The sequence below is a fragment of the Phyllobates terribilis genome, unplaced genomic scaffold, assembly GCF_046119375.1.
Source record: "Phyllobates terribilis strain yellow unplaced genomic scaffold, ASM4611937v1 Scaffold_1__5_contigs__length_1240528914, whole genome shotgun sequence".
NCBI classification, from domain to species: Eukaryota; Metazoa; Chordata; class Amphibia; order Anura; family Dendrobatidae; genus Phyllobates; species Phyllobates terribilis.
The window spans coordinates 1094558097-1094572544 of NW_027362761.1; the positions used below are offsets into that span (position 1 = coordinate 1094558097).

Consider the following 14448-nt stretch of genomic DNA (forward strand, 5'->3'; position numbering starts at 1 on the left):
AAGGCACAATGCCAGTCATTCAAGGGTTAATTCTTTAGAACACTGAAAGGGATTTTCTAGCCAATGAAGCATCAGCAATAAACATCTGTGGTAACTACGGCAACTGTGCTGATGTCATAAACACATGCATCTATGATATAGAAGAAGAATCTAAACTAAAGGGCAGACAACCGTATGAGATGCCGTACTTGATCTGTCTGGAGACCTGGAGCTTCATCACTCCACAAGGGAGGAAGGGGATACCGCCTAGCCAGCCAGATCAAACTAATCCTAGCGATCAATGGGGTGACAGATGTTGCAGCCAGATCTCCCTCACGTCCGGTACTAGCCGCCTTCACCTTTATGTGTACGGCCTGGAGAGGTCGCATTAAGCTTCTCTATAAGGTGCTCGCACAGGGCACCTGCTTTCACCGTCTCCATTACTGTCTGTTTTCTGATGTAATGTGTAACCTGTGTCACTATATTATGTCTCACTGTGAATATGATACAATGTACAAATTCTGGTACAATTTGCTGTTACGTGTTGGCATTAACCTTTTAAGCCCAAGGGAAGGGCAGTCCTCCAGCCATGGTTCCCTAGAGGTTTCCTCCACAGGGGGTTTTCCTCTCCTGAGTGCTGAAGGATGATTCTTCGTCAGTCGGAGGTTTGCCATTTTCAGTGTTTTTTCATAGCAATTGGTTGATTCTAAATTTCAGACACTGAATGAAATAATAATAATGTGATTTGTAATAAAATTTGGTCGATTTAACATCCAATACAAGTGTTTTGTGCGTTTCTTTTCACAATCTTGGGTTGGTGGGATTTCTTGGGAATCAGGATCCAATATTGAGGCCATGTGCACACGTTGAGTATTTGGTCAGTATTTGTATGCTAAAACCTGGAGTGGAACAATTAGAGGAAAAATATAATAGAAACATGTGCACCACTTAGGCATTTTTTGCCCAATCCTGGTTTTGGCTTACAAATATTGAGGTAAAAAAAACTCACCAAATACTAAACATGTGCACGTGGCCCTATGATCAATCCATGAAGCCAGATATGGAGTCAGAGCATTTTTAACCCTGTGCTGGAAGTCAGGACAGAGCAGAGACAACAAAGTGCTACTGCACAATTAGCACAAGTTCACACTCTTCCTTGCATTCAGATAATGGGGGTGATTCAGGGCTGGACTAGGGCTAAATAGCAGCGCTGGCACACAAAATTCACCAGCCCACATACAATAAGTGTCCTCAACCCAAATTGTAGAACACTGACAGGTCATGCAGAATTTCGTTTTACTTGTTACACCACTTGCTCAAAAGTCTTGGATAACCAATTTAAAGGGGTTGTCCACTACTCAGATAACCCCTTCTCAATCAATGTTTTCCCCTTTAAAAATAATAAAATTTATACTCACCTCCGGTTCTGGCGCCATTCCAGCGGTGTCGACACTCTGATCGCGTACCAGTGTTACGTCATGCGATCCCTGCACACACCGATATAGTTAAGGGTAGCGTAGCTCCGGGTGGGTCAGTCTGAGTATGGGGCGACCGCACCCTCTGCCTTCCCGGTAGCTACGCTACTGCTATTTGGGGTTTTGTTTTTTTTTAAGGCAAAAATATTTTCTAAGACACCTGTCACTGCACTTTATGCCATCGCCAGGCTGTACTTTATAAAGTAATAGGTTATAAAACACATGAACATTCAAGAATGACTTAGAATGAATTAAAAATCGACTTTATTTGTATTATTTTAAAATATCCATAAAACTGTTTACATTTCCAAAAGAAACCAAAACAAAAATAACATACATGCCATAAAAGATGAATTTACCAAGCTATAAAAATAGAATATAGCATTTACCTCTATGCCATGGTCCACACATCAACATATGGCAGACACAATATTTGGTAATGGTTTTCTTTTGCGCATGAAACCAAATGGCAGCAGAATGCTCCCTTGTAAAAAATATTCCAAGACCATACAAAATATGTACATTCCACATAAAACAAAAAATCCAGTATGTACACATAATATATAATGCTCTGTACATGTGTTCACATCCCAGAAAAAAAAGAAGTTCAACTCCAACAAGCACTGTATTTCTGGCATTAATAAGGCTCTGAGCACACGGAAAAACGACCAGAAGCCTAATAGAACCTATTAAAAAAGGTTTCCGATATCAGAAAAAATTGGGTGCATTGAGGAAAATTCCATAAAATAGTGAAAGACACTTTAATCACTTGATAAGTCCCCTGCCAGTCCAGTACCATGGCACCACTGCTCCTTGACGCTTTTTATTTTCTGTGCTGCAATAAGGCATGACTGAGGCCAGTAACTGGCTCCAGAGGTCACGTAGGTAGTTGGACATATCATCGCTGCAGTGCCGGTCTGTGTTTACTGTGCTCCAAGATGATGAACATGACTACTCCTTAAAAGAGAATCTGTCAGTAAGATCAAACAGCCCAAACCGCATATAAAGGCATGCAGGTCTTTGAAAGACAAAGCCCATGGACACCTTTATACCTTCTATATGTTGCTGCATTCTGGAGAATTTTAATGTATATATGCAAATGAGGCATTAAGTGCTCTGGGTGTGACAGAGCACTTCCTGGGACTCTTCCTCTCAAGGTTGTTTCCTTGTCCAGCACCAGCCACTTTAGCTTGATTGATAGACAACATCAGGCAGTGAGCTATCTATCGAGCTAAACAGTCAGGCGCGAGGTGGGGAAACAACCTTGGGTGGCAGAAGCTCAGGAAAAGCTCTGTCAGGAATGCGTATGAATTAAAAAGCTGATTTCTAGAATGCAGCAACAGATAAAATATATCAAGTGTAGATGGATTTAGCTTTCAAAGACCTGCATGCCCACAGGGGGTTGACCCTATTAGCAGGTTCCTTTTAACAACTTCAGTCAATCATTCATCTCAATAGTGTACCATTAATTGGCTGCAGCACACTGAACGAAAACCGGAGGGGAGCACCAGCGAAGGAACGGCAGGGAATTTGTGATAGGTGTATTATTTTATATCATTCTTCTCCTTTGACTCAATTTATTTTCTGATCTCGGAAAACCCCATTAAGATTAATGAGGTCAATCAGGGTTTACCTCTAGAAGATTAAAACAGGTCATAACTCTAATATGAACAGAAGCCATGATGCCAGTGTGCACAGTGCCCGAGGCTCCTTCATGCATTAAACAGCAGAGCATTTTTTGTTCCATTATCTTTGCCGATTATAAATTAGTAGTAAACATCTGAGCCGAGAAATTGGTTTTTCATTCAATCAATTCATGTAAAAACATATCTACATAGTTTCTGTGATAAAAAATACATTAGTGCTGCCTGTAGCCTAAGAATTTGTCACTCTAAATAGACTGTGTTAAAGAGAAGAAAGGCAAGTACAGAACATTTTTAAGGTATGGTATATAGTACAAAATAATTTAAAGGATCATTTGAAAATGGAAATAATAAAAAAATTAAAATATAAACCCTCATGCCAAATCCAGGAGAATCTTCAGATGAAATAAAACAATGTTTCTTTGCAAGCTAACAAGTATTAAGAAACTTCAAATTTAATAGTTCTTGGTGTTCAACTTTCCTTCCAACTAAAAACAAAAATTGTTAAAAATAAAAAGTGACGACTTCTAAAAATAAAAGACTGTGATATTCCAAATTGTGATAAAGAAAAAAAATAAAATGAGTGGAGAGTTAGGATAAAGATGTGGACTACAGACCGCTGTGCTGGATGCAGCCCTATAAAGATAAGGCACCACTATCTGGCTACAATAGTGATTGTACCCATAGTAGATGTGCCTGCTGCCATCCTAAAATGGAGGAAGGCCTTTACTAATTTACAATGGTTAATAAACCAAAGACAAAAAAATATATTCCCTGCAAGGTCCCTATATTCATGTTGAAAAAGGCAATCTCCAGTGTTTAGGGGATGGGTAAACTAATATAGTGCTGTAGTCTTGAGAGATTAAAAGTTTAAAGAGTTGTACAGAATTAGAAAAAAACAGTCTTCCCCCAAAAAAAAAAAAATAGGGCCACCCTTGTTGATGGGTTGTAATTGGTATTGTATCCAGGCTTTGCTCACTTTAATTGAGCAAAGCTGCAATACCAGACGCAACCTGTGGACGAGCGTGGAGCTGTTTCTATAAGAAAGCAGACATTTTTCTAATTCTGTCTAAACAGATTAATTGCTACATAAAAAGTTCTGCAACCTGTATTTTAATTCCTCAGCGCTTTTTAAGATCAGTGAGTGTGAACACCGACACCCTGAAGCTAAAAATGTGCACAGACCTTTTTCTACTCGCAGCTGAGAGTTTGTTGCAGCTGTATCCAGTCTAAGTAGCACTCTCGGCTTAATGGAGACATGTCACATACATCATTTTTTTTATCTGGTGTAAGCGCCACTGTTCTGTTGAATATGGTATTTTTTCTTTTATTTCTCCACCTCTCCGTTGCTTTCCATATCTGTAAGGGCTCATGCAGACATCCATGGATCTCGGACCGATATGCGCAGACTGGCTGGCGGCTCTCCCCACCAGAGCGTGACAGCTTCATGTATTTCTATGAGGCTGTCATGTCCGGGTAGGGAGAAACGCGGCCAGTCCGAGCATTAGTATCCGATTTGCACTGTATGCGCGTCTGTATGAACCCCAAATCTAACTCTTGTTAGCCAAGTGGGTGTGTTCTTCAACACTTCTCTATGAGTCTTCTTACGGACCACGCCCAGTTGGATAACAAAGGCTAGTTTTACATACAATGAAGCAGGGGCAATATCACAGAAATGGAGAGGCGCAGGAACAAAAGTAAAAACACAGATTCAGAAAATCAGCATTTACACAAGGTACAAAATTACTTATTTATGGCAAGTGATGCTGAACAGCTAGGACTCCAGACTGCTGCCATTTATCTGCACCGTAAGCAATTTTTAGGACAGGAGAGGATTTTGTGCTTTGGATGTGTTCATGGTCGGAATGAAACTTTAGAAAACTAATAGCTTTGAGAAGTGTTTCAGACTAATTGTAAAAACCAGAATATTTCCATTCTCCGTAAATAGAGATCCTAAACCTGGTAGAGAACTAGAAGATGAAGTTGTGCACAGAGAAAGTGACCTTGTAGCTTTTAGCAATCACTGGACAGGTTTTCTCAATTCAGTTCATGAACGTTAAACTTTAAGTCTAAAATTTGTCACGAGAACGCAGCCTACTTTGTGCTACGCTGCTATCTGCATAGTACAACCAGCAGTAATAATGGACTTGTCCTGGACTGAACAACAGATGATCTCTGGTCGGATAGATCATCAATGTAAGCAGTTTCACATCTGCAGAATGTCAATTCTTTCAGCGTTTTTGCAGTGTTTGTCACTCAATGAATGAGAAAAAAAAGACCATTAATAATGCATGCAACAACAAGGCAGGAATGCGCATATTTTTGGTGCAGAAAATGTCTGCTGCAAATACTTAATGTGTGCACATACCCGAAATGTCCCCAATTGTTGGGAGGCATAATTAGGGAAAGGGTACACTACACCTCATAAATGCATGGACTACATTCTCAAATACTAAACAGCTGCATTATATGTGGATGTGTGTCTGTGTGACTGGTACACTATATAAAATCAAGTCCTCGGGCAATGAAGACTAACAATACTGCAACACACACTCTTAACGGAAATAGCCTTTTAATAACTGAAGCTGAGCACCATATTTGGAGCCGCTTGTTAATTTTGCTTAATTGCAGAATTAGGAATTGTCTAATATAATTGCAATGTGCTATCATAGTGGCTTATATTTATCCCCTATCCACAGGATAAATGATAAATGTCGGCTCACTGGAAGCCCCAGTGCCGAGACCGCCACCGCTTAGTACAGTGGTCCCGACACTGCTGTCCCTCTTCACTGTATGGCGGCAGAGTGGTGGATATGAGCAAATCAATTTGTGGGACCCTAGTCAAAGAGCCACATCAGTAGTCCATGGCCACCAGAATAGCAGCCATGCAACCTGTCTGCTATCTGCCAGCATCCCCGGCACCTCTACTGATCAGCAGGCCTAGTGTGGCGTCATGAGTGTCATGCTGCATTGATGATGGTGCTTACAAATCAGAAGAGGTGCTGGGGCTTCCAGCAGGTAGGAGGCGATTTACAGAACAGATATACAGCGGCTACCAATATGGGCGCTGGACAAGGGTCCTGTAAATTTATGCACTCATCTCTCGTATGCACTCATCTCTAGCTGCTTTCTACAGCCAGACTTGCAACGGAGCATTAGAAGTGGCTCCAAAAGTGGCAAATTATTTGGCTCAGCACCATCATACTCCAATATCACAGGTACCTAAAATCAAAAGAACAGTAAGGTCAGTCAGCACTGGTAATATTGACACTGATTATTTGTTTCAAATATGGAAACATAAAAGATCACACTAAAATTTCTATTCAGCAAATCAGACAAAAGGTCCGCCAATAAAGCACCAGTTTTTTGTCATAAAAACAGTCAGTGGCCACAGGGGCGCGCGGCGGATACTCCCCACATGGTGAAACCCCCTATAAAACAAGCAAACACTTCTATATTGTCACCACATAGCAGCCAGATTAAAAAAATATATAAATAAACACATCATTATTTTCTTGGTTGTATGGTGCTGGTGTGCCACTCAGATTAAGTACTATTCACCTCCAACATCCAACCGACTAGTTTATAGTACAGTCGCAGGTTCACTTCAATGTTACTCGGAGAACTCCGGGGGTCTTTTCTTGAAATCTAAATTAAAAGAAATACAAGGTTCATTAGGGTTATATTTCAAAATTTTGTGTAATTTAAAGCTCTGCAAGAGAATGAAAATAATGAGGGAAAAATAATTGTATTTGCAACATCAAATTTTAGGACTGAGTTAAGTTCAGTAGGAGACATGCAAGACTCAGACGCACAAAGGCATCTGATGGCCATTAAGGAGTTAACAGGTTAACATGGAAGACAAAGGCTCCAACTTCTAATGGAATAAATTCAAGAGGTTGTCTAATAGGACATATGGATGTAATAAGAGAAATGTCCCCTGCTGTCCTGCATCAGCCAGAGCCCAGTGCCCAATGCCAGTGGCCTCTGGCTAATACATAATGGGTGTCCCCATAATTATGCACAGAAAATGAAAAATAAATTAAAGAACACGATTCTGTATTCTTTTACAATGGAGGGTACAAACCAAAGTTAAGAGGAATCTGAGAGAAAGATAACCCCTCCCAAAGGGTATATAAATCTTTTAAAGCTAAATCCATCGACACCTTTATATCTCCTATAGGCTGCTGCATTCCTGAGAAATCAGCGTTTTCATTAAAATGCAAATCAGGCATTACGTGCTATGGGCGTGACGGAGCACTTCTGGAGCCTCTGCCTCCTAATGTTGTTTCTCTGCCTAACACTAAACTTTATAGATTGACTAATAGCTGTCTGATTTCTCACAGACAGTGAGTTATCAATCAGGCTAAACAGCCTGGTGCAGTGCGGGACAACAACCCTGGAATGCAGAGACTTGGGAAGTACCCAGAGCACTTTATCTCATTTGCATATGAATGTAAACATGGATTTCTCAGGAATGCAGCAACAGATAAAAGATATATAAAGAGTTAATGGATGTAGTTTTCAAAGATCTGCATTCCCATATATGCGTCTTGTGTTGATCTTACTGACAGATTGCCTTTAAATCATGAATAGGGTGGGCAGCACACCCTTAGGAAATAGCATAGCTTGTAAAGGTTGCCAATTCCTCTGGAGCCAACCAAGGAGCTCCTGTAAGAATGTAGCAGATAAGATTAAGGGTGGGAAGTCCCAACCAAGACTAAACCGTTGCATTTGCATGGTTAGGATTACCTGTAGTCATGATTAGTGAGGAAATCTATCACAGCAGGTTTAATGCGAGGAACACCTCTTTGGCTATGGTTTCCCTTTCCTGTGATCACAAGGAGATATGACTTGCCTCCATTCTGCTTGAACGCTGGCAAATGGAAAAATAATTATTATGTAAATTTATAAAAACAAAAAACATTTGACGTGTTTGGTTTCAGATGCAAGTTGAAGGCTTCCTACTGTACTACAATCACTACTAAACTCTGCAAATACTGAATATTTCAGAGAATCCTGTAAAGCTTACAATATCATACATATACTGCTCAAAAAATAAAGGGAACACTTAAACAACAGAATATAACTCCAAGTAAATCAAACTTCTGTGAAATCAAACTGTCCACTTAGGAAGCAACACTGATTGACAATCAATTTCACATGCTGTTGTGCAAATGGAATAGACAATAGATGGAAATTATTGGCAATTATCAAGACACCCTCAATAAAGGAGTGGTTCTGCAGGTGGGGACCACAGACCAGATCTCAGTACCAATGCTTTCTGGCTGATGTTTTGGTCACTTTTGAATGTTGGTTGTGTTTTCACACTCGTGGTAGCATGAGACGGACTCTACAACCCACAGAAGTTGCTCAGGTAGTGCAGCTCATCCAGGATGGCACATCAATGCGAGCTGTGGCAAGAAGGTTTGCTGTGTTTGTCAGCGTAGTGTCCAGAAGCAGGAGGCTACCAGGAGACAGGCCAGTACATCAGGAGACACGGAGGGGGCCGTAGGAGGGCAACAACACAGCAGCAGGACCGCTACCTCCGCTTTTGTGGAAGGAGGAACAGGAGGAGCACTGCTAGAGCCCTGCAAAATGACCTCCGGCAGGCCACAAATGTGCATGTGTCTGCACAACGGTTAGAAACCGACTCCATGAGGGTGGTATGAGGGCCCGACGTCCACAGATGGGTGTTGTGCTCACAGCTCAACACCATGCAGGACGCTTGGCATTTAGCACAGAACACCAGGATTGGCAAAGTCGCCACTGGCGCCCTGTGCTCTTCACAGATGAAAGCAGGTTCACACTGAGCACATGTGACAGACGTGACAGAGTCTGGAGACGCCGTGGAGAGCGATCTGCTGCCTGCAACATCCTTCAGCATGACCAGTTTGGCAGTGGGTGTGGTGGCATTTATTTGGAGGGCCGCACAGCCTTCCATGTGCTCGCCAGATGTAGCCTGACTGCCATTAGGTACAGAGATGAGATCCTCAGACCCCTTGTGAGACCATATGCTGGTGTGGTTGGCCCTGGGTTCCTCCTAATGCAGGACAATGCCAGACCTCATGTGGCTGGAGTGTGTCAGCATTTCCTACAAGATGAAGGCATTGAAGCTATGGACTGGCCCGCCTGTTCCCCAGACCTGAATCCGATTGAGCACATCTGGGACATCATGTCTCGCTCCATCCACCAACGTCACTTTGCACCAGACTGTCCAGGAGTTGGCGGTTGCTTTAGTCCAGGTCTGGGTGGAGATCCCACAGGAGACCATCTGCAACCTCATCAGGAGCATGCCCAGGCGTTGTAGGGAGGTTATACAGGCACGTGGAGGCCACACACAATACTGAGCCTCATTTTGACTTGTTTTAAGGACATTACATCAAAGTTGTATCAGCCTGTAGTGTGTTTTTCCACTTTAATTTTGGGGGTGACTCCAAATCCAGGCCTCCATTGGTTAATAAATTTGATTTCCATTGATGATTTTTATGTGATTTTGTTGTCAGCACATTCAACTTTGTACAGAACAAAGAATTCAATGTGAATATTTCATTCATTCATTCAGATCTAGGATGTGTTATTTGAATGTTCCCTTTATTTTTTTGAGCAGTGTATATATCATCAGGTTCCTGAGCTAAGCATGCATGTGTTTTCAATTGGTAGAGGGATATAAGCCACTGTCACCACTCTGTTTATCCCTCTTAAGAGTAATGATCGGTCATGCTAAAATCTAAGATGCTCAATCCTTCTTCTGACATTTGCCTCTGGTCGAGATTGGACACCAACATATAAATTAGAGATGGCTGACTGATCATGATGCGATAAGTGTGTTCGACATTAACTTAGGCCTCTTTCACACGTCAGTGTTTCAAGTACGTGTGGTGACTGTTTCCACACGTACTGGAGACACTGACACACGTAGACCCATTCAAATGAAGGGGTCTGTGCACATGTCAGTGTGTTTCCACATGCTGACATGTCAGTTTTTGCTAGCAGCACGGGCCGCAAAACGGGCCCCACACGTGCACAGTGATGTCACATGGATTACATCCATGTGTCATCAGTGTGACACGTACCGGTGCCTGGGAATCAGCGGTACAGTTAGAGCTGTTGCCATGCGCCAGGTGCTAAACGCTGCCCTCATCATTGTCCCCTGCTTACGCTGCGATCAGCGCCAGCAGGGGACAATGTTGAGAGTAGTATTTGGCTCCCGCTGTGTCCTGGTGTAAAAATAAGAATAAAATAAAAAAAATCCTTATACTCACCTGTCCGAAGGTGTCCTCCGTTGTAATCCACCTGACCGCTCATGCAGAGGAGCCGGGAAGAATGACTCGCTGCAGCGAGCGGACCCCTGCTCTGTGCAGAGCTCAGTGAGAGACAGGACACCACTCGCTGGAGCGAGTCATTCTCCCCGGGTGAGCGGTCAGATGGGTTACAGCAGGGGACCCCTTCGGACAGGCGAGCATTTTTTTTTTTTATTTTTTTATTTTTTTTAGGTGAAAAGGATGCGAGAAGGATAAAACAGCATCGGTTCTCCTACTGGTTCCACACACATTTTACCTGACTAGGTTGTCATTATATCTGCCTATTTTCATCCACCTAGGCTCGCAGCAGGAACCATCACTTCATTTGCTCAATCTCCTGCTTAAAATTTTCATGAACAAGACATTAACTACAACTACAGCCCCATCCTAGAGACTGGTAATTATAATATACTCTAATCGAAAGACCACCCTCTCCGTTTATTTTATTAATAACCCTAATTTATTCCTACCTAACATCCCTTTATAAGCAAGTGTGGACGATCCTGCCACCGGTATATATCAGAAATATCAGACCTCTAGGTAATAACCGCTGGTACCTAAATACCTACGCACACTCTCTATAGGGTTACATTTTCTCATACTAATTCGTCCCCCCTTTTTCCATTCCCTACAGGGGAAGACCACCACCATACTAAATTGGTGTATACTCGAGTATTTTTTTTTATTTTATTCTTATTTTTACACCAGGACACAGCGGGAGTAGAATACTACTTTCAACATTGTCTCTTGCTCGCGCTGATCGCAGCGCAAGCAGGGGACAATGATGACAGATGCCTGTAGCACCCGGCACTTGAGAACAACGATAACTGTACTGCCGATTCCCAGGCGCTGGTACGTGTGATCTTGATGTGGCACACGGTTGCCACACGTGTGCGCACAGACACTGACATTTCCGGTACTGTTTTTTCCAGTACTGAAAATATCCGGATGTGTGAAAGAGGCCTTATAAGAAGTCTGCAATAATTTATATAAAGTACAGGTCAAAAGTTTGGATGCATCTGTTCATACATTGGTTTTCCTTGTTAAAATTTTGGGAGTAAAAAGAAATGTCGATCCATAATTAATTTAAGACATAATTACAGTTAAAAAAAAAAAAAAAAGACTTAGGTCCATCAAGTTCAACCTTTCAACACCAGTTATACATTCTCTATGGCTAGATTATTTCTTACCCACAATGCCACTTGTTGTGAAAAAAGCGTCTAGCCCTTTTTTAAAAGCTGTTATAGTGTCTGCCATTACTACTAGTGATGAGAGAGCGTGCTCGTTTAACCCTTTCAATGAGCACGCTCAGGTACTCGCCGAGCAGTTTCGGCGTGCTCGGCATTTCAGTAACAGCCACCACGGCTGCATGTGTCACATCTGTTAGACAGCTGTGACACATGCAGGGTTAGCCTGTCAAACAGATGTGACATGCAGCCGCGGCGGCTGTTACTGAAATGCTGAGCACGTCTAAACTATTCGAAGAGTACCTGACCGTGCTCGTTTAAAGGGTTAAACAAGCAAGCTCGCTCATCACTAATTACTACCTCTTGTGGTAAGGCATTCCACAGTCTGACTGCTTGACTGTAAAGAACCCTTTCCTATTTAGTTGCCGGAATCGTTTTTCCCATAATGAATGCCAAACTAGTCCTCTGTAAGGAATAAGTTATTTGCTAGTGATTTACATGAAAATCAGTTAATCCAGAAAATTGCTAGGACCTTGAAGGTATCCTCAAGTGCAGTCATGAAAACTATCAATCGCTATGACAAAACTGGTGCTCATGTGGAATGCCTTAGGAAAGAAAGACCAAGAATTACCTCTGCTGCAGAGGATAAGATCATCAATAGTTATTGGCCTTAGAAACCACAAATTGACAGTGCCTCAAATATGAGCCATCATAAATAATGTACAGACTCCAAGTGGCAGGCACATAAGGGCCCAGAGAAGACAGCGAGAAGAAGACCTTTATGTTTGAATTACTGCAAAGAAGCCATTAAATGAAGACTGCAAACAAGAAGAGACTTGCCTTGGCCAAGCAACACAAGGACTGGACATAGTTCAATGGATGAGTCAAAATTTGAGATTTGCGTTGTGACAGAAAACGCAAGACGATGGATTCCATATGTGTGGATCCCACCGTGACGCATGGGGAAGGAGGTGTGATGGTGTATGGGGGGGGGGCTTTGTTGGGGACACTGCTGGTGACGTATTTCAATTTCAAGGCACACTTACCCAGCGTGGTTACCACAGCATTCTGCAACGATGTGCCATCTCATCTCGTTTGTACTTAGTGGGACCATCATTTGTGTTGCAGAACAATGACACAAAATGCTCCTTCAGGTTAGGTAAGGGTTATCTGACCAAGAAGAAGAAGGATGGAGCGCTGCATTAGATGACAAGGCAGCCACAATCATCAGACCTCAACCCAGTTGAAATGGTTTAGGGCGAGTTGGACCTCAGAGTGAAGGCAAATCAGCCAACAAGCACTCAGGAGTTCTGCACCTCTCGGAACTACTTCAAGACACTTGGAAGCCATTCTAGGTGATATCTGATGAAGCTGCTTGGAAGGATGCCAAGGGGGTGTAAAGCTGTCATCAGAGAAAAAGGGGAGTACTTTGAGAAAGCTAAGGCTTGACACACATTCTGATTTGTGTCACAAGTATTTCTTTAATCCTTGTTTCCAAATGTGTTTATTCATGGTTTTGCTGTCTTCAGTCTGAATCTACAATGTGCACATTCCAATAAGAACAATAAAAACCAAAGTATGAACCGGTATGTCCAAACTTTTAATAGGTACTTTACATAGACTGTCAGAGGTTCAGGTTACCACTATTTTGAGCCTAGGTATATAATAAAGCATGAAGTGTATCACACAAAGTGTAAAGGATGTAGTGTGCTGTACTGAGCTCTACCCTTCCACGCCAGAAGGCCTCGCAAGAGTCAAAACCTACTAGTCTAGCTTAGAAAGGCCAGGAGGGAAAAGGAGGTAAGGAGCTGTTGAACCTTTGGCTTCAGCAAAACCTCTGCATTTTGCAGCAATTTTGTACAAAACTGCAGCAAAAAAATGTAATATCACTGCAATGTGTTAATACACCCACAACAATCATGACCCATCCATCTGTAATTAAAAGGCTCTGCAGCAGTATGTAATATCACTTTCACAAAAATGTTTCATTTTGCAACACAAAGTACATGTCTGAAATTATTCCAGGTCTACTTTAATACACACAGTTTTAAGATGTAGTTCCTACTTCTGAATCTGACAGAAATGAAAATGTTAATATAGCTACCGTCTGATTTGTCCTGTAGCACCTTGCGCAAGTGTTTCATTGCTTCATCCACATGGAGGCCATGTAAATCTAATATATTCTCTGGCAATAGATACTCGTTGGACCTCTCGAAGATCTGTACAGCTGCTCTCAGATTCTCCTCTTTCATCTTCTGCCCATACAGATATCCCTATAGTAAAGCAATGACCATAAAATCTCATCCATCAGCCGTTTATTATACAATGTATACAATAATTGTAATTCATGCTCCAAATTTGCCAGAACCAACCTGCTGAGCATAGTAGGCCGCTACTTGCTTCATGCCCCGGTTATGAGCTTCTGCCGCTTTCCTGTAGCTCTCCTGCTGCTTCTGATGGTAGAGAAAAGCCTCTGCTCTGAAGTCATCATAATTCGGGAACTTCAGGTCCTGGAAATATCGCTCACTCAGGATTTCATTATCTGACTTCAATTTCTTTGTAAATCATAAAATAAAACACAATTGGTTAGTGCACATGGTCAGATCATAGACGAACACAAAATGATGACAAAATGCAGTTTCTGTGCTGGGTTTTATAATGACAAGAGTAAGACATCAGTAAATATGGGATATGTAATGACACTGCATTGTAAAACCTTTGTCCGCCTGTGCAAATAATGCACCTAAAACAAAGCAGTTGTGCAAATAATCCTCCAAGTTAAAGCCCTTTCCGCTATGGTCAATATTCATTTTTGCACTTTTGTTTTTCCTCCTCTACTTTAAACGGCCATAACTTTATC

At 42.0% G+C, this 14448-nt stretch overlaps 1 protein-coding gene across 2 annotated transcripts in view; it reads right to left on the reverse strand.

Moving 5' to 3' along the window:
• Positions 1-1723: 1723 nt before the first annotated feature.
• Positions 1724-14448, reverse strand: part of N4BP2 (NEDD4 binding protein 2) — a 96928-nt gene continuing 84203 nt past the window's right edge. For both annotated transcript variants that reach the window (XM_073645794.1, XM_073645802.1), the window contains exons 14-17: positions 13961-14143; positions 13693-13861; positions 7850-7973; positions 1724-6745 (exon numbers count right to left, since the gene is read on the reverse strand). In XM_073645794.1, coding sequence (XP_073501895.1) covers positions 6700-6745; positions 7850-7973; positions 13693-13861; positions 13961-14143 — 522 coding nt within the window. In that variant the 3' untranslated portion in view covers positions 1724-6699. The remainder of the gene's footprint in view (positions 6746-7849; positions 7974-13692; positions 13862-13960; positions 14144-14448) is intronic.